This window comes from Harmonia axyridis, chromosome 4 (assembly GCF_914767665.1).
Source record: "Harmonia axyridis chromosome 4, icHarAxyr1.1, whole genome shotgun sequence".
NCBI lineage: Eukaryota > Metazoa > Arthropoda > Insecta > Coleoptera > Coccinellidae > Harmonia > Harmonia axyridis.
Genome location: NC_059504.1, coordinates 8,909,369 through 8,934,004, shown reverse-complemented (window position 1 = coordinate 8,934,004; position 24,636 = coordinate 8,909,369). Strand labels below are relative to the sequence as shown.

The following is a 24,636-nucleotide window of genomic DNA, read 5'->3' as shown; positions in this document are numbered from 1 at the left end:
GAATAATAGGGTTTTTGTTCCTATTGTTCGAAATTTTTAATTTTTTTTCAAATTTACTGGTGCATCATGAAGATTATTTCCCTCATTGTGGAATGAACACATCAGATACTATTTTCTACCTTTTGTGATAAATGAGTGAATATTGCTTTTTCATCTTGATTAGTGTTTTAAATATCCTGCATAGTGAATTTTAATTTGTTGTCTATCTGTCGTTTTTGATATTCTCGCCAAAATTCAATGAAGAAGATTTCATGATCGATCTAATGACTTGAACCGGTCTTGTATAAATTTTTCATTGGAATCAAATTTCAACAACGAAGCAACAAAAAAATGATTTTAGCATGAGTTTGAGCTATTCAGGATAGAGTTTAGCCCTATATATCTTCATCTCTATATTTGAATATTTTTGAAGAGAAATCACGCCCGAAAAACTGACGTTTTCTATTTAGGATTTTTATATATGCTTATAAATATAACATATTATGTTTCAATAGCAATAGGTATTCATATTGAACTTTTCTTTTACTTATATTGAATTAAATTCGAAACTAAAACTGGTAAGTTCTAAAAAATCTACCACAATTCATGCGGAGAGTTGTACTAAAAAAACATGCAGACCACACAGTGTATGTAGTGTCGAAGTAGGTAACTTTTGTGTAGGTGTGGTTACAATTAAAAAATTTAGGGAAAAAAAATAAAAAGATAAATCTGAGAAATGAAATCACTCAAAACATAAAAATAAAAGAACATAATCAAATCGGTATTCGACGAAGGTAAACAAACAAAAATAGTAATGCTCGCAAACCAACTCGTGTTCACGTGTATGGCATATCTCAAAAATGTGTTGAATTTGTTTTTTGGTGTGCCTCACGATGAACCTCTTACCGATATCGAAATCGTTAGTATCATAGTCGTAAGCAGTATCCAGCACCAATTCTTCTACGGAAGCACATGATGACAGGGAAACAAAAGATTGCTGGGTTAGGTCAGCAGTTGAGACATGTTAAATTGGACTAGATAATGTTAGTCACAAATACACAGATCAATGAATAGAACTACTCGATTTATTTTTCAGATAATAAAAAAAATTTGTAACGTTCGAATCTATATTGGATGTTGTTCTTGATTCATGAAGTTGTGGTGACTATGTCTGCTCGCAGATGGCGCTATGGGTTTTCGCGCCACACATACTTTGGCCCCGGCGGATTTATAATGGTCAAAGAGTTGCAACAGAGTCACCTCTCCACGATGGCGTGAGAGGATGTGTATTAGGCAGAGATAGCTGGATAGCTTAACTGAAGTGTCCACCTCGATCTCGGGACGAAACACCAAACCCTTGGGTAACTTGGCTCGAGAAATACTCGCCGAAAAGTAAATACTCTGCTGAGTATTCTATTATAAAGAAAGATTTTTCACGAAATGTATAATCTTGAAAGTGATTCGAATGGATTAGATTTTACTGGTGATAAGAAAATAAAATAGATACATGATTATCATCTTGTTATTTAACCCTCACAAGTTAAGTTGAAGGAGATAATTTTTTATTATTGAACGTTAAAATAGAAAATAACTGTGCTAGCCGGGATTCTAGTGTTACAAATTGTTTTTAATAAGAGAAATTTCCTGACAAAATTAATTCTTTTGTGATTGCAATGGAACTTGGTTGTTATATTCAAGATCTGTGTTAGATATTTAGTACTTTTTGAAACATAATAATTGGAATTGAAATTTTTACCTTGAGGACACTGCTGACAGTCTTTGGTTTTCCTCACAGCTGAACCTACACAAGCTAAACCACCATTACTGGGAGGTGGATTGGTGCAAGTTCTTGTGCTCATCTTTCCCAGAGGTAGAGTTGATCCAGGACATTTGCAGTCTGTCCATGGTGACCATTGTGACCAACCACCATTCACTGAAAACGAAAATAATTTATGTAAATGATAAATGAATAATTTCGAAGGACGAAAATTTCAAATCTTCACAGAAGTCAATATATTCATCAGAAATAGTGAAATTGTACTTGAAAGACAAAGCTGAATATTGGCATAGTTTGAGTCCAACGAAGTCTGCAAATCAAGCGATTAGAGTGAGGAAAGAATTATCTACCCTGACAGAAAGTTTCGGTACTTAAGTGGATGTTTTTCAATAAAAGAAAGGGGGAAAAGTTTCTTGCGGTATCCAGCCAGGCAAACATGGTAAATACAAATAGAGACTCGGAGAGAAAAGCGACAAGTTTCCGAATTAAACTTTGAAAGCTCTTTGTTACAGCAAAATACTGCCGAACCCAAGCAATTACCAATGTCTCTTGTGTTTGCAGTCTATCTGTATCTGAATCAAAGCATTCCTTGTTACATCTACTGGGAGGATTTGTGAAAAAGTTTCCTCAATAAATTGGCATTCCATAGAATTCATTCGAGACAAGTAATTTCCCAATCTTCTATAAATTTGAGACTTTATACAGTAGAAAATTAAAATTGAACAGAAAACAGAAAATATTGAACTATAGTTAATTATTTCCTTCACCGCAAAATATCTCAATGTATGAGAAAAATCACGTAGAAAATTTCAATGAAATCTCTCATAACTTCTAAACAATAAGAGCTAGAGCTTTGTGATAAAAATATTACATTTAATTCATCAAATCTACGAGAAATAATTCATTTCGATTTGTTTGCTGTTTTGTCTTCAAAATGAAAGGATCATGTTTTCGTCATAGAATGTAACAAATTTTTGCATTGTTGACATAATATTTTTTTTTCTACACCTTCAATTCTTGAACTTCAAAATATCAGAGAAGCTTCACATTTTTATGATTTTCTTTCATCAGGAAGATGAGAACATTTATAGACAGTTCCCGTTCTGATTGAATCTTGTGAGACCATTATTTACAACTCATAAAAGTATTAGACCTAGATGAAAATACCGCTTTCTATCTCACCACCTTTCTTGGGAATCGATTTATGATGGCACGTAATTTATATCGTGACTGGAAGATAGTCATGATTTCCCAGCTTACTTTGATGTACAATATTAAATAATAAAGAATGGATAAAATATTCCCTAGAGTTAATTAAAAGTTGAAAAACTTCGGTTGTTCTGCATGAGCTATCAATTAAAACTTCCCTCGTAAATATTGCAGCTATGAGCGGTTCACCAGTTTATTATTTCTAACAATTAAGCTTTCCAATAATTCAAGAAAAAAATTTGATACAAATATGGCAAAAAAATGTACATGTAAGGCCTGTAATTATACTCCCTCAGGTATTAATGGAGAGGGAGTAATAGTCTTTATTTCCTCTACGTGTACAATTTTGGACGAAGAAACAAATGAACTAACTCCAAATGTCATGCAAAATTAGAAGTATTTATGCATTTGTATTGATATAGATAAACATGAAAATGTTTTCACCTCCAGAAATTGTAAAACTAGTTGCAGCAAGATATATTTTGCAAAAAGAAATATCGAACTCTTTTATAATAAAAAATCATTTTTCAAAAATGTTTTGGAGGCCTGTTTCTCTCACTTGAACGTGAAATATTGGTTACAGAGCACATTTTCTCGAGTATTTCCTGATGGCCAAAACATAACTTGATAAGGACAGATTATAGATTGTATGTAACGGGTGTTTTTTTTCGAGGTATATAACTTTAAGTTAGCATTACTGTTCAAGATAGCGACCGATTTAACAGCTGTCAAGTTACTTATTCTCAGTTTGGTTTGGCAATTCATCATGAATAGACTCGCGCCTGAACAACCTTTGCAAATGGTTCAATTTCATTTCGAAAATAATGGTTCTGTGCGGAATACGTATCGCGCACTACGTCCATTAGCGATGAAGCGCACTTCTGGTTGAATGGCTACGTCATCAAAAAAAACTGCCGCATTTGGAGTGAAGCTAATCCTCAAGTGTATGTCGAAACACCGTTACATCTAGAAAAACTGACTGTTTGGTGCGCTTTATGGGCTGGTGGAATCAATGGTCCGTACTCCTTCAAAAACGATGATGGCCAGAACGTTACAGTCAATGGTGATCGGTATAGAGCCATGATGACTAACTTTTTCATTCCTGAATTGAACAACCATGATGTCCAGGAACTGTGGTTCCAACAAGACGGCGCAACATGTCACACAGCTCATGCCACAATCGATTTATTGAAAGACACGTTCGGTGACCGCCTAATTTCACGTTTCGGACCTGTGAATTGGCCTCCAAGATCTTGTGATTTAACACCGCTAGACTACTTTCTGTGGGGCTATGTGAAGTCATTGGTCTATGCGGATAAGTCACAAACCCTTGACCATTTGGAAGACAACATTCGCCATGTCATTGCCGATATACGGCCACAAATGTTGGAAAAAGTCATCGAAAATTGACTACATCCGAGCCAGCCGTGGCGGTCATATACCAGAAATCATATTTAAAATGTTATGCCACAAGATTATCTTGCGGATAAATAAAATTCATGTCAATCGAATAATCCATCGTTGTTTTATTGCAATTTAAAGTTCTATAGCTCTAAAAAAAACTCCGTTTATAATATCAATCAGTGGGGTGAATTAAACTAGTTGAAATAAGGGCAATATTATGTACCTTCAAATTATTATTCCCCGGGAATAATGGCATTTCTAAGATCTACTATTGTCTGCCATAGATGGCAGATCTTGATCTAGAGATCAGAAACTAAAATTGAAGTGTTTTCATTCCTTCAGACTTCCAGGAATAAATAATATAGAAACGAGATAACAGTTTTCAAAATCATTGTCAAGACACCAATGTTAAATTTCCAATATCCCTCACAACAAATTGGCAATCAACAAGAGAGTGCATGTCGTGGATTTGAACGCTTCACCAACCTCTATGAAAGCAATTTCGCTCCTACAAAGTTCGCAGATGCCTTAACCTTCTTTTAAGATTTTCCAGATTACCTATTTTCCCAACCGAAGTGCTCACGTCTGAACGCTCTTAATGAAAATGCACCATATTATACTGTGCGAACTGTTCCCTTAACAACAAATAATCCTAGAAGCTTTGCGCTGAAATTAGTATGTCTTGGTTCAGCGTCTCTTTATTAAAAGGCACAAAGTTCCACCTGAATTTCTAATGTAAACTTGCGACATTTATGCTAACTTGACTCCACTTCGTTTCACCTGGATGAACTTTGCAACCCTAACTTCAACCTGAAGGTGTTGACAAAACTCTGCTGACACCTTTCATCATAGCGATGATTTAATCGAATCTCGAATTCTTGAAAAGCTGCAGATATTAATCTTTTAATTCCTTCATGGATATTTTACCCACGCTTTCTGGGCACTACTTCGCGTGACTCAGTAATAGTCTCTATAGAGCTGTACCGAGCGCAAGATCATTTATCAATTGTGCTAAGAAGGTCATTAAAAGGTGCTCTTTCATCTCAAGCCGTGAATTATTTATTGCATTTTGATGATGATTATTGCTGGGAGTTTATTAATCTTCGGAGGAGAAACGTTCCCATCTATACATCTAGTGGGGAAAGGACCTCCGCGGGAGATAGTAACATGAGATAGCAACTATACAGTACGGCTCACATAAAAGAGTCCAGCTGAATATTTTCGCGATTATGATTTTGATGAAACAATTAATCGATTTTGAACGCTGTTAAAGCTTGTACTCTTCCATTATTGAATGCAAGAACTTACTGAAAAATAACCATTTTGAATTGTATCATTCCTAATCGAATAATCTAAAGTGTTTGCAATCCGTTCAGACATGAAACAGGGGCGTAAACAACTCGCTAAGAATAGAGAGCCCAAATAAAAGAGGAAATCCACGTCCGAAGGACCAGTTGTCGCAGTTGAGTATGTGGAAATAGTATCGCTTTCGAGTGGCTGAATTTTTCAATGGTCCCTTCACCTTCGATTCCTTCATGCCCTCTTAACCCCCAAAATAACAGATGGAAGGGGACGTAAACGACTCCCTCAGCTTATCGTATTTTCTCTACGTCACGTGAATTTTAATAAAGTTTACCTATTCTGGACCGTTAGACATTCGACCGAGTTTTACCACCCTCTACGCCAGGGGATGAATGTGGTCCCAAGAGATTTTCACGGGATCTTTTCGATTGTTGATATTTCCATTCGGAATAAAGCAACATTGTGCATTTTCAATTGGTTTGGAAGCTGCAACAATGACAGGCTTGATAGAGAATGTGAAAGACAAAGTGGTCACAAGTGTCATTAACGGGATCGTTACCTCTGGCTATCGAGAGCCATAACGATGCTAGGTATGAGAATTAGCATAAAAAAACAATGTTGAGGGGAAAATGAGCAGATTGCTTCGCCGCTGCACACCTACACAAGACCTGGAAGTTTCCGAATGTAACATTCAGATTTGCGTTTTGAATTCATTAGGGTTTGTATCGTTTTGCTCGTGAAAGGTACAGGCTGTTCGCAGGGATTCGTACTTTCAGGCAGATGAGAGAAAAAAGTGGCTAGCAATGTCAAATACTTCGAATCATAAATGTTTTTAGCAATAACGCCTCGAATTTCGAAAAAAAAAACGGCGGATGCAAAAGTTGTACGCCTATGTACATTTGAACCGTTAATATTTGGTTTGGCTGCCGACGTGGGAGCATGGCCGAGATATCACCATGATTTTCTTCGCTTAGGTCACAATGTGATGCATGCAGCTGTTCAACATCTCTCGGCTTCAACTCGTACGGCACCCAATTTCCTTGTTTCTAAATCATTCTCATGACTTTCAAGCATTTTGAAATGGCTTGTGGCGTCACTCCCAATCATCCTGCCAATTCTAGTTGCGTTTGACACGAGTCTTGATCAAGTAATGCCTCCAATTCTGCATCTTTGAAAACCTTCTCTCTTCCACCGCCATAGTGCACTTTGACGTCAAAATCACCGTTCTTGAAGCGTTGAAACCACTCTCGGCACGTTCTTTCACTAATAGCGGTATCACCATAGGTATTTGAGAGCATTCGATGTGCCTCAGCCGCAGATTTCTTCATATTGAAGCAGAAAATTAAAACCACCCGCAAATGATGAAAATTTGGCTCGTAAGCTGACATGTTTGATTGAGAATAACTTTATGCTGCAGATACAAATCGACTAATATTTCGATGGCGTTATGTTTACAAATACCTAAGCTTATTGTTTGACATTAACGATCTATTTATTGCACTAACACTCACCAACCTTTTGGTTACAGCCAAAACGGCAGAAGCAAAGTTGTACACCATAATTTTCTCATAATGTCTTAAAAGTGGAGGAGTGGGTTATTACGACATAGTTTGGAAAAAGCAAGTATAGTATGTTCGAAGTCACTTGAACTAGTCCATAAAAACGCTTTTACAGATGTCCCTTTGAAGTGGATACAGCGATCCGCTAAATACCAGGGTTTATTTGAAAGTATTTTTAGGCAATAAATTTTCTGGCCCCAAAGGAATTTCTGGTAACTTGGACAACCCTTGTATAATCGAAAAATTCTGCCTTCCTCCAAGTGACTTTGGTAATAAAGGGTGTTTTTTTTAGAGCTATAGAACTTTTAATTGCAATAAAACAACGATGGATTATTCGATTGACATGAATTTTATTTATCCGCAAGATAATCTTGTGGCATTACATTTTAAATATGATTTCTGGCATATGACCGCCACGGTTGGCTCGGATGTAGTCCAATCTGGACGTCCAATTTTCGATGACTTTTTCCAACATTTGTGGCCGTATATCGGCAATAACACGGCGAATGTTGTCTTCCAAATGATCAAGGGTTTATGGCTTATCCGCATAGACCAATGACTTCAAATAGCCCCACAGAAAGTAGTCTAGCAGTGTTAAATCACAAGATCTTGGAGGCCAATTCACAGGTCCAAAACGTGAACTTAGGCGGTCACCAAACGTGTCTTTCAATAAATCGATTGTGGCACGAGCTGTGTGACATGTTGCGCCGTCTTGTTGGAACCACAGCTCCTGGACATCATGGTTGTTCAATTCAGGAATGAAAAAGTAATCATGGCTCTATACCGATCACCATTGAGTGTAACGTTCTGGCCATCATCGTTTTTGAAGAAGTACGGTCCAATGATTCCACCAGCCCATAAAGCGCACCAAACAGTCAGTTTTTCTGGTTGTAACGGTGTTTCGACATACAATTGAGGATTAGCTTCACTTCAAATGCGGGAGTTTTGTTTATTGATGTAGCCATTCAACCAGAAGTGTGCTTCATCGTTAAAATGGACGTAGTGCGCGATACGTATTCCGCACAGAACCATTATATTCGAAATAAAATTGCACTATTTGCAAGCGTTGTTCAGGCGTGAGTCTATTCATGATGAATTGCCAAACCAAACTGAGAATAAATCAATTGACAGCTGTTAAATCGGTCGCCATCTTGAACAGTAATGCCAATTTAAAGTTATATACCTTGAAAAAAAACACCTATTATATCAGAATATAGAGAAGATCGAAATATACGAGGGGTGTATAAAAAAATTCCCATCAAAACCAAAGACCCATAATTAGAGATGGTAAACATCATAAAAAACGTCTTGCCAGTATTTCCCAAAGCCTCAAAAGGAATAATCACCGTTACCCACTTCTCAGAACTTCGATAATTAATACCCCAAGTATCATCTCCGAATACCACAAGATAACTTTCAAATGAAATCCGAACGTGTTAAACACATCTCATGTTATTTCAGCCATCCCACGTGGGGTCGCGGGTCCATGCGAAATCATAAAACTCCTGTCAGCTGTCAGTGGTGCGGGGGTTCCGTAATTAATAATTCAAGAGTACGAAAACCGAGAGACCGTTGTAAATATTTGACAAGATTGTTAAGTTGGCGCATTTTACGATCGGCCTGTGTAGCACACACCTACACCCTGGCACAAAGAGAGAATAAATAAGTTTGGAACGTATCATTACACGTGGAATATCAGGGTTATGCAGACAGAGGAACGTATATGGTATATTGTGAGTTATTGTCTCGGTTGTGCTTAAGGCTTAAGACTACTTGAGCAGTTGTTCCATCAGCAGCTGATTATGAGATAAGGGTCGGTGAGCTGTGAAATCGATAATGATCGTCTAATCCTATGATTGATCGTAAAGGTCGACGAAGATAACATCAGCTATTATGCGTAAAATATTCGATATATTTCAATGAAAAAATCTCTACCCATATCTAGCTTGAAGTTCAAGGTTTCCTTATAAACTGGTAGTTCCTAGTGGTGCAATTTTAGAATTCATATTATATCTTTAATCAAAAACCCAATATACCTTTCGGTGTTTAGTTAAAATAACAAAATATTCAATATTCAATGAATCCAATTTCAACTCAATAAATTTTTTCCATTGTTCTCTATTTGCCGCTAACATTCGAACTTCGATGATACTTTTCTTTCTTCTTACAATTCCCTTTGCAACCATATCATCCCAATTTCGGTCTTGGTCTTACTCTCTTTCTCTTGCAGTCCACTCTCACTTCCCTTATCTGTTTTGCAGGTCTCTCCTCTTCCATTCGCAGCATATACCTCCACCATTCCAGCAGTCTTTAAGCTAGTAATCCTCCAGTGACTCTATTTCCAGTGTTTTCCTAACATCCTCGTCCTTCCACCCATCCAATCAATCTTGTTAAACTCTTTACACTTCGCAAAAACTTCATTTCCACTGCTTGTGCTTCTGCTCCTTTATGTTTCACATCCATAAGTAAGTACTGGTCTGAATATACTTCTGTGAACTGTCATTTTTGGTTTTTTCTTTTAATATCCCTTTCCTCAAAAATAATCTGTTGAGATCTGCATTCATATTGAAAGAAAACACTGCCAATTTTAGTCTATGGTTAACAATTGAGTCCCATGACTTGAAAAGAACTAGATAATTCCAGGAGACATCAGCTGTCTGAATTGAAATATTGAAAGTTAAGTGACGCTTCATTTGTTGTTGTTTCATTTTTTGATAGGAAAAATAACTTTCAATGAAAGTAATAGATTGATAAGTGTTATTCAGACTCTGCTCAGACTCTCTGCTGAGTCAGCTGATGTTTGGAGCAGTTTGAGCGTTGTAAACAGACAGTGACAGTGGAAAATGGATTCATGACTAGACTCCTGAGTCAAAGAAAGCATCAGCTGAGTGGAAAGCATAGTATGTGAAAGCCGTTCAAAGCGACTGAAATCTCAAACATCAGTAGACAAGATTATGGCATCTGAATTTTTGGACATACATGGAATATTGTTCATTGACTATCTTGACAAAGGTGAAACCATCAGCAGTGAATACTTCAAAACGTTATTGGATCGATTAAAAGAAGAAATTAAGAAAAAAGGCCTCACTTAAATGCAAAAAGTTCTCTTCCACCAAAACAGTGCTCCTTGTCATTATCAGATTAAAACTATGGTCGAATTGAACGAATTGCACTTTCAAAAGCTTGACCACTTATCTTATTCTCCAGATATGGCCTTCAGTCATTACTGTTTTTTAGAAGACCTCAAAAGAATAATCTAGGAACAGAAATTTGGCTCTAATTAAGAAGTGATTGCTGAGGTTGAAGTCTACTTAAAGAGCAGAGTCAAATCGTTTGAACAGAAACGTTCTATAAAAAAGGCATTGGAGTATATGTATCCCTTCTGAAGGTAACTATATTGACGAATAAAGTCGAATTTTTAAGTAGAAGTGTTGCATAATTCCACAGTCATTGTAACAATACTTTAAATTCAGTTTGAATTAGATTTTTCAAATAATTAAATGAACAAAGCTAAAAAACAGTCAAGACATTTCTTTTCTCGTAAGGCTTTAAAATAATGTTGTGAGGCAATGATATTAATCCTTTAAATCATTCATAAACAATTTTCCTAATCTAAGATAATGCAGACCTCCTTTACTCTCCACCCCTCAACCCGAGCAAAGCAAAAAACCAAAACTTGTTGAATCGTCAGACTGATCATTTCAGGCAAAAAGCAAACAACAGATGGAACTAACCTCTGCCGAGCTTGTTCTGATAAAACCAAGCCTTCTAATCGTACATTTAAGCCTCCGCAAATTCCAAATTTACCATCAAAAACGCCGCAATTAGTCCTCTGAAAATTTAATTAGGATGAGCTTGGGCCTGTATTTGTTTTAGCTATTAATTTCAGTGGTTGTTCTTTGTAGGCCCGCTCCAGTTGAGAAATATTCCTTTGTGGAGCAACAAAGAAAGAGAGTTAATTTCATTATGCTGCAAGAAGACTAGCACATTGTTCAAGTTGAGATTGACTCAATTTGCGAAGACAGGGAGATTTGTTCAAGAAATTTCGTTGGGACGGTGCTAAAATAGTGTTATGGGAGTTTGTTTTTCTTTTTATTCGTTCGGGGCGATTAGTTTGATGAAGTTTTCACCGTTATTAAGAGGAGTTTGAACTGAGCACAAATAAATTATTTCAATCACCGGAAAAAAAGGATAAGCAGCAATAATAATTGACTATAACAAAATAGTAGAATGAGAGTAAAATACACAAAAAAAAAATAAAAATATGATATTAAAATTCACGCAAAGGTGTGGAAGTTGTGTTACAGATAGTTATGTTGAAATCTCATTTAGAAATTTGAAGATGATTGCTGGTAAGATTCTATTCAATGTCCAAGGAGTTGAAAGGAGTGAATACTAATAGAACTAGAATTTAAAATTCTCATTTTTGTTAAATATAAGCGTAGGTTATAATATTAACGTTAATATTAATATGAAGTAAATATGACGAAATAATCTTCATTTGAGTTGGCGAAGCTCCTTCACCCAAGGAAGTGAAGGACTGACTTCACTTCTGGTAATGAGAGAGTACAATAGCTCATTATAGGTGTAGTGCAAAAATTATACAGATATAGGGTGTTTTTGTTCGAGGTATATAACTTTAATCTGGCATTACTGTTCAAGATGGCGACCGATTTAACAGCTGTCAAGTGATTTATTCTCAGTTTGGTTTGTCAATTCATCATGAATAGACTCACGCCTGAAAAACGCTTGCAAATAGTGCAATTTTATTTCGAAAATAATGGTTCTGTGCGGAATACGTGTCGCACACTACGTCCATTAGCGACGAAGCGCACTTCTGGTTGAATGGCTACGTCAACAAACAAAACTGCCGCATTTGGAGTGAAGCTAATCCTCAAGTGTATGTCGAAACACCGTTACATCCAGAAAAACTGGCTGTTTGGTGCGCTTTATGGGCTGGTGGAATCATTGGTCCGTACTTCTTCAAAAACGATGATGGCCAGAACGTTACAGTCAATGGTGATAGGTATAGAGCCATGATTACTAACTTTTCATTCCCGAATTGAACAACCATGATGTCCAGGAGCTGTGGTTCCAACAAGACGGCGCAACATGTCACACAGCTCGTGCCACAATCGATTTATTGAAAGACACGTTTGGTGACCGCCTAATTTCACGTTTTGGACCTGTGAATTGGCCTCCAAGATCTTGTGATTTAACACCGCTAGACTACTTTCTGTGGGGTGATGTAAAGTCATTGGTCTATGCGGATTGCGGATAAGCCACAAACCCTTGACCATTTGGAAGAGAACATTCGCCGTGTTATTGCCGATATACGGCCACAAATGTTGAAAAAAGTCATCGAAAATTGGACGTCCAGATTGGACTACATCCGAGCCAGCCGTGGCGGTCATATGCCAGAAATCATATTCAAAATGTAATGCCACAAGAATTATCTTGCGGATAAATAAAATTCATGTCAATCGTATAATCCATCGTTGTTTTATTGCAATTTAAAGTTCTATAGCTCTAAAAAAACACCTTTACAAGCTTGGAATTGATCGTCAGCTTCAAATGGACTAGTTTTTAATGGTTATAAGTAATTAATTATAGTCATAGTAATAAAACTGATCTAGTATTGGATTTGTATTGTTTTTCAAAATATATTGATACATAATCCATATAATTTCTCCGAGAAAATCCATTTTTGTTGAAAAGGAAATCGAATGTTACAGAACACATTCAGAACGTAAGTGACATTATGGGATAAATCCTTTTCCAACTCTGTGATTCAATTTTCAGATTTTATTCGTCAGAATTGATGACATCAATCAAATTCTTGGTTCAAGATTGCTCTTTTCAGTGAGAATGTTTAGCTGGATGAACAAGACAAAAGAGGTTCACCATGAATGTTTCGATACGGTCGTCGAGGGACTCAAAAGCATCTACAAGTACAAGATGTTCCCGTTGGAACAGCATTACCTATTCCACGAATTCCATTCTCCGCCTCTGAACGACGCTGATTTTGACGCTAAGCCACTTATTCTTCTAGTGGGACAGTACTCGACAGGAAAAACCACTTTCATAAAATACCTGCTGGAGAGGGATTTCCCAGGTGAATAAAATTTCCTCCCAATCCTTGATATCCATATTGATCCTTTGAAGGTATGAGGATAGGCCCTGAACCCACAACGGACCGCTTCATAGCAGTCATGTATGGTGAAAAGGAAGGTGTGATACCGGGGAATGCATTGGTGATGGACCCTAAGAAGCAATTCAAACCGCTCTCAACTTTTGGAAACGCTTTTTTGAACAGATTTCAATGCTCTATGGTCAAGAGTCCGGTGCTGAAGGGAATATCTGTGATTGATACTCCGGGAATACTAGCAGGTATTTGTAAGTAATGTAACACTTTGCTCAATAAGATACGAGCCTCACCAATAAAAACACATTTTTTCTTCAAAATTCTACTTTCAACATAGTCACTCTCAAGAGTGAAACATTTACCTCAACGATTCTCCAACTTTTCAATAGATTTTCTGTAGAAGCTTCGTTTTATTTTTCAAAATAAGCTTCAACCTTGACAAACATTTCTTCATTAGAGCCAAACTTTGTCTGGAGTATTTTTGTGAGTTTTGTAAGGAGACAGTAATCACTGAAGGCCAGATCTGGAGAATAAGCTGTTGAAAGTGCAATTCGTTCAATTTGACCAAAGTTTCACTTTATTTTTGTGCAAGCAACAAATGCAGCGTCAATATCTGGAGGCAGACTTAAGTCCATTTCGAAATTTAAAAAGGACTCTTTTTAAGCTCAGTACTAACGAGAAAAAAAGTTGTATGGAATTGGCGCTACCATCTGTCTGCCAGTCCCAAGATTCATTGAGTGATGTTTTATACGCGAAAAAGAAACTCAATATCAGGTTTTTATGCAGGTTGATGAACAATTTTTTGAGCTCTCGTCTGCGAACTATTCTCTCAATCAATTCGTCAAAATGTCTGTCCGCATACAAGATAACTCTCAGAAAAAACCTAGAGACTTTATATTTGCAGCGTTTGTACCTATAGGGGTTCCGTAAATATTGATAATCGAAATTTGTTTTTTGTTAATTTCAAAACTGCAGATTCGATTAAGATGTAAACTCAAATATGGATATAGAATGTAAATTTGACGCCTCGCGCTGAATTTTATGCTGACCGTATAACCAGAATCATAGAAAATTAATAAAGAATATGGAAAAAAGAGGATGATACTGACAAGAAGTCAGCGCTTGCTACTTCACTCCAGATTGCACTTTTGGGGATCACAAAGTTATCTTTAGGTACGCATCTATGTATTATCAGTATTTGCCTTTCTCTTTTGAAGAAAACTATAAATACAAGTTATTTCGATTAGCCAAATATAAAAATATCAGAAAATTCATCACACGGACTTGACAGTAGGTAATATGTGTGGACCAAGAGTAGGTATAAAAAGATAAAAACTCAAAGAGGCGTCATTATATGTAGTCTTTTCAAACAACTAGCTCTACGAGATCGTTTCGTTCCAAATTTCTAATCTAAAGATCGAAGATCTTTCTACTAATATAAGTAATAGGGAACTCACTGTCTCACACATTTTTTCATATTTTTCGTATTACTGGATCGTACCAATGTAAGCACACATTTTTTTGTTTGAATAGTTCAATATCTCATTGAATATTCTTCAGATTCTGTTGAAATTTTGAGTATCGTGACGTATGGAACATCGTAAAGATTAGATATCCAAAAACTCAATTCGCCTATGAAATATCACGAAAATTGGACCAGTAGATATGGAGATCCCTGGAATTATTTTTACACGCAATATCGATGTGAGTTGAACTTTCTACGGACCAAACAATATATGTATTTCATTAAAATCGGATAATAATAGCAGAAGAGCAGTTACAGACCGACAGATCTGAGATAAAAAAAAATCTGAAACGCATCTCGCCATCGGGAGTTTTAGAATCATATACCACAATATCACAAAGCTTCTTTCATCTTCGATAGACACGGAATCAGAATTAAGTTGGGCCCTTGCCTCGATTTTTTTTTATTTTTGACATTTTCTTGTTATTTCCAACAGTCCTATCAGTCCGAATGACAGCGTCGCAGATTGAATATTTCTATCCAGGCTTTGCGCTGCATTCAACCTGTATCCTGGACCATGTTTTCAATTTTCTTCCTTCCCCTTACGACGTATTTTCTATGGCTTTTTATCGTCAATACCATTCTGGTGTTAACGTCTCCGGATCAATCTCCGGATCCCTTTTATTCCGGGGATCAGGTGTTCTATCGCAGGCTCGTTACTTTAAATCATTGACTCGTTCCGGATCTACTCTCTAGAGCCCTCGTATATTTCCGCCCTGCACATTTTCGCCAATTTATTTACTGCGTAATAGCTCATATTCCATCAGTTACACATGTGATTTGGAAAAATGTCATGCTTTTTCCCAAAGGGATAGAGGTTTCATGAAACTTTGATTGCATCATCAAACGCTTCAGGTGGAAATCGATTCGAAATTATATTTGAAAAAATTTGAATTTGATGGAGATCGAATCACTTATGGCAGTGTTAGTATTAAATCCGTATGATTTTTAGTTAGTACCAACCTTCAAACGATACGTGTCAAAATTTGACAGCAGTCTGACCATTAGTTTGTGAGATATTGCGTTCTGAGTGTAGCTATTTTAGTTATTTAAACAAATTTGGAAAAGAAGAATTTCGTGTGCTGATAAAATATTGCTTTTTGAAGGGAAAAATACAGTTGAAGCCAAATCTTGGCTTGATGAAGAGTTTCCGGGGTATGCACCAAGAAAATCATCCATCATTAATTGGTATGCTAAGTTGAAACGTGGTGAAATGTGCACCGAAGACGGCGAATGCAGTGGACGTCGGCTGTCACCGACGAAAAAATCAAAAATGTTCTCAAAATAAATTTGAATGACCGTAAAGTGAAGTTGATCGAGATAGCACACATTGTGAAGATATAATCTGAACGTGTACATCATATCATTCACGAATATTTGTACATGAGTCAGCTGTGTGCAAAATGGGTGCCGCGCGAGCTCACCATCGATCAAAAGCAACAATGTGTTAATGATTCTGAGCAGTGTTTGAAGCTGTTTAAGTAGAATAAACCTGAATTTTTGCGTCGATATGTGACAGTGGATGAAACATGGCTCCATCATTTCACTCCGGAGTCCAATCGACAGTCAGCTGAGTGGACTGCACACGATGAACCGAATCCAAAGCGAAGAAAAACACAACAGTCAGCTGGCAAGGTTATGGCATCAGTGTTCTGGGATGCGCAAGGTATAATATTCATTGATTACCCCCAAAAGGACAAGACCATCAACAGCGATTATTATATAGCGTTATTGAATCGTTTAAAGGATGAAATCGTTAAAAAACGGCCCCATTTGAAGAAAAAAAGCTGCTGTTTCATCAAGACAATGCGCCGTTTCACAAATCAATGAAAACAATGGCAAAATTGCATGAATTGGACTTCGAATGGCTTCTGCATCCACCGTATTCGCCAGATCTGGCCCCCAGCAACTTTTTCCCGTTCTCAGAGCTCAGAAGAATGCTCGCTGGAAAGAAATTTAGCGCCAATGAAGAAGTAATCGCCGAAACTGAGGCATATTTTGAAGCGAAAGACAAATCGTATTACAAAAATGGCATCGAAAAGTTGGAAGATCGCTATAATCGCTGTATCGCCCTCGATGGCAACTATGTTGGATAGTAAAATCAAATTTTGCCAAAAAAATGTGTTTTAATATGGTAGACCGGGTATTTTTCAATTGACCTGCTATTGCCCATCAAAGAACTTAACCATGGCATTTAAGATCTGAAACTACCTTAAAAATATCAAATTTCATCGGTCGAAGCGTATCGTTTGAGACGATCCCTGGCTCAAAATTTGAGAAATATAGACATCGTGATGAAAGGATTGAGCGAGTGAGAGATTGACAGAACAAGAGTTTAAAAAATTAATCAATTCTCTAATATCGTATGGGTTCTAAAACATTAGTATGTATTCCCAACGAGCATCATCATTTAACATTAAAATCGTATTCATACCATGTTGATGTAATAAAAAATCATTGTTATAAATGAATAAACATTATGAAAGAACCATAAACACACATCCATAAAACAATTTTTTATATCTCCTCACCTTAAATCAATTTTATTTTCCTTCCTGTGTAGAAAGAATGCACGAACCTTGTTTTTTTATTGAGTAATATTAATAAACTTGCTCGTAAAATGTTAGGGAATGTCTACAACAATATAATAATTTTATTAATCTCTCGAGAATGCTACAACATCTACGAGACTTGAGTGGTCCATGATTTTTTAATGAGGGAAACTGTCTTTATAGGTCGCGAGATACCTTTACTAAGTTTGGGATGATGGTTTATTTATTTGTCGTACAAGACGATTCCTAAATTCGAGAAAGGTTAAAGTTTCCAGTTGGAATTCTGTTTCAGTTCTTCTAGTTCTAAGCTTCTGGAAGTTCTTGAACATTCTTATAGCAGCATAATGATGAGAATAATTATTACAGATGAATTCACAATGAAATTCTTCTCTTCTCGAATTTGTTTACTAAAATTCCCCATTTATCTTCCCAGGTGAAAAGCAAAGAATCGACCGAGGCTATGACTTCATCGGTGTTCTTCAATGGTTTGCTGAGAGAGTGGACAGAATCATTTTACTCTTTGATGCACATAAACTGGATATTTCCGATGAATTTAAGAGGTCCATAGAAGCTCTCAGAGGACACGACGATAAAATAAAAATAGTTTTGAACAAAGCTGACATGATAAACCCCCAGCAATTGATGAGAGTGTATGGAGCACTGATGTGGTCTCTGGGAAAGGTAAGAGGAGTTAAATTGATATCAACATCATATCCGATAAAATCAATAACCTATATATTTTGAGTTTGTAGGTATTCCAAACCCCTGAAGTGGTAAGGGTTTACATTGGAAGCTTTTGGGATCAGCCTTTGAGATTTGACAGCAACAAACAACTATTCGAAGATGAAACCCAAGATCTGTTCAAGGACCTTCAATGTCTGCCAAGAAATTCAGCGTTGAGGAAACTCAACGATTTGATAAAGAGGGCAAGGCTTGCCAAAGTACACGCCTACATCATTTCGGAACTGAAGAAGGAGATGCCCAACATCTTTGGTAAAGAGAATAAAAAGAGAGACCTGATCAAGAACCTACCACATCTCTATAGGAAGATCCAACAGCAGTATTCGGTGTCTCAGGGAGATTTTCCAGATGTGAAAAAAATGCAAGAGCACTTGAGCAAGTATGATTTCAATAAGTTCCATAGTATAAAACCAAGGATGTTAGAAGAAATTGATTCAATGTTGGGCAGTGATATTGCCCAATTGATGGCAATGGTGCCCAATGAGTACTGTGGTGACTCTGATATTGATATCAGAGGAGGTATATTTGAGAATGTTGGAGACAATTTGTCACCATTTGGTTACAGAAGAGGAGAAGGTATCATGGCAGGTAACTATATAAGTTAATCAACAAATATTACTTTTCTTTGATCAATAATGATATTGGAGGTTATGGAGAAGTGGATTGGATTGTTAACAAAGACAGATCGTCGTACGATAACATCTTCGATCGATTGTCGAATAATAACCCGAAACTTTCTGGATCTATGGCGAAGGAAGAGCTGCTTAAATCGAAATTGCCGAATACAGTTTTAGGAAAGATATGGAGGCTTGCAGATATCGATCAGGATGGATTTTTGGATAGGGATGAGTTTGCTTTAGCGATGTATTTGGTGAATGTAAAGCTTGACGGTGGGGATATACCAAGAGATTTGCCTGATCATCTGGTACCACCTTTCAAGAAGAATTCAAGTTATCCACATGACTGAAATAGATACATAAAATATTTTTTGGAATAAATGTTTGTTCTCCTGTGAAAATCTAGGAATCTTTCCCTGTTGGTTATTACCTTTTGTTGCCAACACTACTTCCTCAATTTCATGTAATATTGTAAATTGTATGGCTATCGGACTCAAAGTAAGTATTTTGTATTCTTGAACTAGAATTGTGCTCAATTGAAAATAATTCAAGTTATCAGGAAATATCTTGTGAAGCAAAACTTATTCGATAACGAACGTATACCCCAATTGGTGATTGTATTAAATCAAAAAGTTAGCTCAATAGTTTTCAATAACAGTTCCAAACTTCTCAGAATTCAGCAAACTCATTATTCCGGCCTTTCCACTGTTATGCCATAGATCAATAACAGTGAGCATTATATTTTCAGCGATGAAAAACTGGAATAGTCTAATTGAATAACGTCAAATAATAGTAGTGGCGCTGATGCTGCTGTCTACTTTCTGGTGCATTTCTATTGAAATGCTGAAGTCAGAACAACCAATTAAAAGTTCGATTCCAATTTATGAACGATCAAACGGAATGAATGTGTCCGAGCGAAAATTTTTGTTTCAATTTCCGAGTGCCACCTTTGATCCAGAGTAACTGAAGCGGAGAAAAGTTTTCGATACGATTCTAATAATAGTTTATTTCTGAAGTAATATGCTATGAATTTTTAATGTTTTCATTTGAACCTACTTACTGTTTTTATCGACATAGTTGGAAAGATTCTATTTATAAACAGAAAGTAGCGTTTTGTTAGGGTGGATCTTCGTAACCTGCCAGAATTTCATGTAGATATCATCTGTACCACATAAAAAACCAGTAAATATTTACATATATTTAATAATAAGAGTTTATTCAGAACATAAATACATTTTCTTAAAGAATTACAATATTATTTATCCGATCGTCATGAAACTTTGAGAAGTTGTTGAGTATACTCTCGCAAAGGATTCTGGTTGATTACAATAACATAACCTAAAAATTTTCTTCTCAAAGCATGCTTTCTCCATTTTGTCACAATTAGCTTTTTCAGTTGAACCATGTCAATTATTGTCTGTGTAATTCTCAGAGTAATAAACATAGATAGAGGAAGGATATGTCATTTTTAGTAAGCAAATTTTGTCTCCAACATGAACTATCAAATTTGACATGTAGCATGCGAAAATGAAAACATATCAGTGATACGATATTTCATGTAATTCGAGTTATTTCCACAAAGAACGCACTTCTTATGTCCCATATTGAATCAAACTTTCATATTAACTCAAAATATATTTAAATAAATACCTAAATATATCAGAAATACAGAAAACAAATTTCAAGCGTGCCAAACGACGTGAAACAACTGATGACACTAGGAGAGCAAAAGTTGCCAAACCTTGGATTTCAGCAGGCAGACACAGAAAATAATAAATATTCTGATTATTATAAATTCGATAATTAGGAAAAATATTGGATTCCAAATATTCGAATTTGCATATTTAATCTGGAATCACTCAAATTAATATATTTCATTCAATATAATAACGATATAATAAAATTATGGATTCGAAAATATATCACAATCCGAAAACGTAATCTAACCATGTTGGGGACATGTAGAAATTGCGTATACTCCCTCTATTTATGTTTATGCCTCTTTGAGTCTATAGTGTAATTATAAATATTTTTCATTGAAATTGAAACACGACAGATGAACTAATCGCTTGATGAAATATTTAGGGATTTTTGCTATTTTAAAAAAATCATGGATTCTTTACACTTCATAAAAATAAAAACTACATTACTCATTCATATTTTTTTCCTAATATAAGTACTTCAATACCATAACATCAATAACAGATTCATAGAAATTAATTGTCTATTACTCTTTATTTCAATAATACTTGTTTTGTCAGAATTTCACCACCCAAGTGTGGTACACACCGAGTGAGAAATAATTCTCGCTAAATCGATATATCCTCGAGCTTGGTTTCTGTGTTAGTCGTTCATTCTTGTGTACCACCTGTCCCGCCATTTCCGCATATACTGCAAGGAGGGCTGTCAGAAGTTATTTATGAATTTAGGACCGCACTGTGAGCCGATTCGAAGGGTACAGCACGTGAAACGGCCATTTTTTATCATCAAGATTCAATCCACACCTGCTCTCGACAATTTGGACTGTTTGTTTACACCCTCATGACGACGAAAAATAACAAATTCTTTCATTCATCTTTTTCAGCTGTTCAAGATTTGGACAGATTGTACCGGCATGAACATTCAGCGAGATGTAAATGTTTTTGTTTTCATGGTAGACGTAACGTAGAGAAGAAATAGTTCATGTGTAGAAATTTATATTTAAATTAGAATAAAATTCAATTGAACAAACAAGTGTTTGATTTTTGTATATCCATTCTGCTACGCCCCTGTGATACTGTTCAAAAATCTAACTTTTAGGAGTTAGCAGTGAACACTTTTCTCATTCCTTCTTTATTTCTTATTTCACTTTTTCATCCTTATCATAAAGGTCTTCTGTTCACTGTTTATATAGGGGATACTGATGAGTCAAGTCATGTATATTTTAAAACAAACAGTGTAATGTGATTTTTTCTCCTGAAAAACGTTGAATAATATAAAGAGTATGAATACGACGTTTTTGTAGAGACTGAGATGCAATTTTCTGTTGCTACTAGTTTTGTTGTTGTTGAGGTGAAAGGAAATTCGAGGCGCACAACTTTGCTTCTGACGTTTTTTTCAGAAATTCGAGGCTTTATAGAAAAAACAGGTTATACATTTATGAGTCAAGGTATTGTCCATCGATGGACACTACTTTCACCCATCTTTTTTATTCTTCATAAGACCGCAAGTGCTGTCCAGCCAGGCCGTGTGCCACTGTCCGAAACAAGTGATAGTCCGAGGTAGCAACGTCTGGAGAATACAGCGGGTGGGGTAGGACTTCCCATTTCAACGTTTCCAAGTTTGTTTTGAACACTTTCGCAACATAGGGTCGAGCATTAATCACTTTATCATGTCTCTCATGTTGTAGTGCGACCGTTTTTCTTTCAATGATCGGCTCAAACGCATTGATTGCGTTTAATAACGATCGCCTGTGATTGTCGCTTTTAACAATTCATAATACACTACGCCGAGCTGGTCCCACCAAATACTGAGAATGTCCTTGGAACCGTGAATATTCGGTTTGGCTGTCGACGTGGAAGCATGGCTGGTATATCCCTACGATTTTCTGTGCTTGGGATTACCGTAATGAACTCATTTTTCGTCTCCAGTCACAATGCGATGCAGAAATCCCTTCCGTCTTTGCCTTGCAAGCAACTGTTCACAAGCAAACAAACGCCGTTCAACATATCTCGGCTTCAACTCGTACTGCACCCAATTTCCTTGTTTCCAAATCATTCTCATGATTTTCAGGCGTTGTGAAATGGTTCGTTGAGTTACCCCCAAAGATCCTGCCAATTCTTGTTGCGTTTGACACGAGTCTTGATCAAGTAATGCCTCCAATTCTTTATCTTTGAAAATCTTCTCTCTTCCACCGCCATACTGGTCTTCGACGTCAAGATCACATTTCTTGAAGCGTTGAAACCACTCTCGGCACGTTCTTCACTAATAGCGGCCTCACCATAGGTATTTGAGAGGATTCGATGACCCTGAGTCACAGATTTATTCATATTGAAGGGGAAAATGAAACCTCTCGCAAATGACGAGAATTTGGCTCGTAAGCTGACATGTTCAATCGAGAATAACTTTATGATGCAGGATGCAGACACAAATGGACTTTTATTTCGATGGCGTTATATTTACAAATGCCTAAGCTTATTGTATGACATCTACGATCTATTTATTTCGACTTACACTTACAGCCATCTATTGCAAAACTGCGAAAGCAAAGTTGTACACCTAATAGTTTAACATTTCTGCTAAGTTAGGTCCCTTTTATGGAGATAATATAAAGGATAAACGTTGACAGAACAATAATAATAATAATAATATTGTTTTTTCCAGAATTATTGGCATACAGACAATAGAATGGAAACAAGTCATATTGGCACATTATTGCCTAAAATCATTATGATTATAATGTATCACAGAACACCTTGAATTCATACAAAGAATAAGGTTCACATTTCAATATAAATTGAGATAGGGCTTTTCGACATTGACATTGACTTTGACATCTTTAATGATCTTGATTGCACTAGGAAGATAAATAAATAATTTAATTCCCATATACAGTGCATTATTTCACCACATGGTCCTTTGTCTCATAATTTCATCATGCTTTCTTCCTCGAATCCAATCTGCAGCTTCTTATATATTCATTTGTCCTTACTCTCCTGCAACAACACCATCTTCTAGCTTCGGCTTCAAAGCCTTCTTACGTAAATATTTCTGACATGCATCAATGGCATTCTCGATCGCGTGCTCCTGAATGAACCTGGATGTTTTCTGCGGTCATCTCGGATTACATCCTACCGGCCAGCATGACATTCCATAAAGCACGACCGGCTGCCATAAACATAAAACATCCAATGAGTTGTATGCCCCGCAAGATTTCGTAGCTTGGAGCGTGCGAAAACAGACTGAAACAGCATGAACGACGATGTGTTGCCGGACAAAATCGAGAAGGGGTTTTAGATTCGTGACCGCATCTCGCTGAAGCGTCCGCAAACAACTCAGTTTGGCTGAGATATTGGTCAGGTTCGGTTTTTTTTTGTTGTTGGAGTTTTTAACACGAACAGCTCGTGATCGACCCAAGGAGCGGTGTTGGGTTGAAGATCGGGGTTTGGATCAATGAAGCTGTGGATCTCGTGTCGAGGAGAGATCTTCGAGCGGGTTGGTTTGGGGTTATTTTTTGCTATAATTGAACAGCAGATTACTGGAAGATGTTTCTCTCTACGTATTTACGAAGGGAATCGGTGCAGAGGTTTTTGTGACCTTGAGTTGAGTTTACTTGTGTATATGAATGATTCTAGGGTGCTCCAATTAGATAGCAGGTTAAATTTTTGCGAACAATAGCAGTTAAAGTTCCATATAAACTGTAGATCTGGAGTTCGAAGTAATATTATTATTAAAATTGATATGGGTATTAGAATAATTATGGATGATTTTATGTATATCATTTCGTTCCTGCTTTGTGGTATGTTAAAGGAATAGAACTAGCTAGCATAAGTGTCAAGTGTTATATCAACTCAGACAATTTACATTTCTTTTGAATCTTATAGAAAAAGACTTTAATAGTTGTCTTGGTTGGAAGGAAAGAAGGCCTAGATGTCTACTAACGGCGAAGTGATTTGTCTTGTTGGTCTGTGATTTCGCCTTGAAATTTGCTCAGTTTCAGTTTTTGAAAGTGGGGAATCAGAAAATCGTTACTTGCAAGTGTATCAAACCAGTTCATAAACGACATTAGCCCTATTCTTCTTGCCCTCTTCATGAATTATGAATACCAACTTTTTTCAAATAGAAACA

General features: G+C 36.5%; 2 protein-coding genes across 8 annotated transcripts in view; one reads left to right on the top strand and one right to left on the bottom strand.

Moving 5' to 3' along the window:
* The window catches only part of LOC123677642 (netrin receptor UNC5B), a 296,659-nt gene that overhangs the window by 64,414 nt on the left and 207,609 nt on the right, over nucleotides 1-24,636 (bottom strand). For both annotated transcript variants that reach the window (XM_045614289.1, XM_045614290.1), the window contains exon 6: nucleotides 1,736-1,912. In XM_045614289.1, the coding sequence (XP_045470245.1) occupies nucleotides 1,736-1,912 (177 nt within the window). The remainder of the gene's footprint in view (nucleotides 1-1,735; nucleotides 1,913-24,636) is intronic.
* On the top strand, nucleotides 13,018-19,211 carry LOC123677643 (EH domain-containing protein 1-like). 6 transcript variants are annotated; one of them, XM_045614294.1, is made up of 5 exons: nucleotides 13,018-13,345; nucleotides 13,408-13,626; nucleotides 17,886-18,133; nucleotides 18,205-18,781; nucleotides 18,832-19,211. In XM_045614294.1, exons 1-5 carry the CDS (start codon nucleotides 13,099-13,101, stop codon nucleotides 19,158-19,160), a joined length of 1,620 nt encoding a protein of 539 aa, XP_045470250.1. In that variant the 5' UTR covers nucleotides 13,018-13,098; the 3' UTR covers nucleotides 19,161-19,211. The 6 variants fall into 6 exon arrangements, with proteins under 6 accessions (XP_045470250.1, XP_045470247.1, XP_045470252.1 ...); XM_045614291.1 differs by having other exon boundaries at nucleotides 13,019-13,345; nucleotides 13,396-13,626; XM_045614296.1 differs by having other exon boundaries at nucleotides 13,020-13,345; nucleotides 13,408-13,620; nucleotides 18,841-19,211.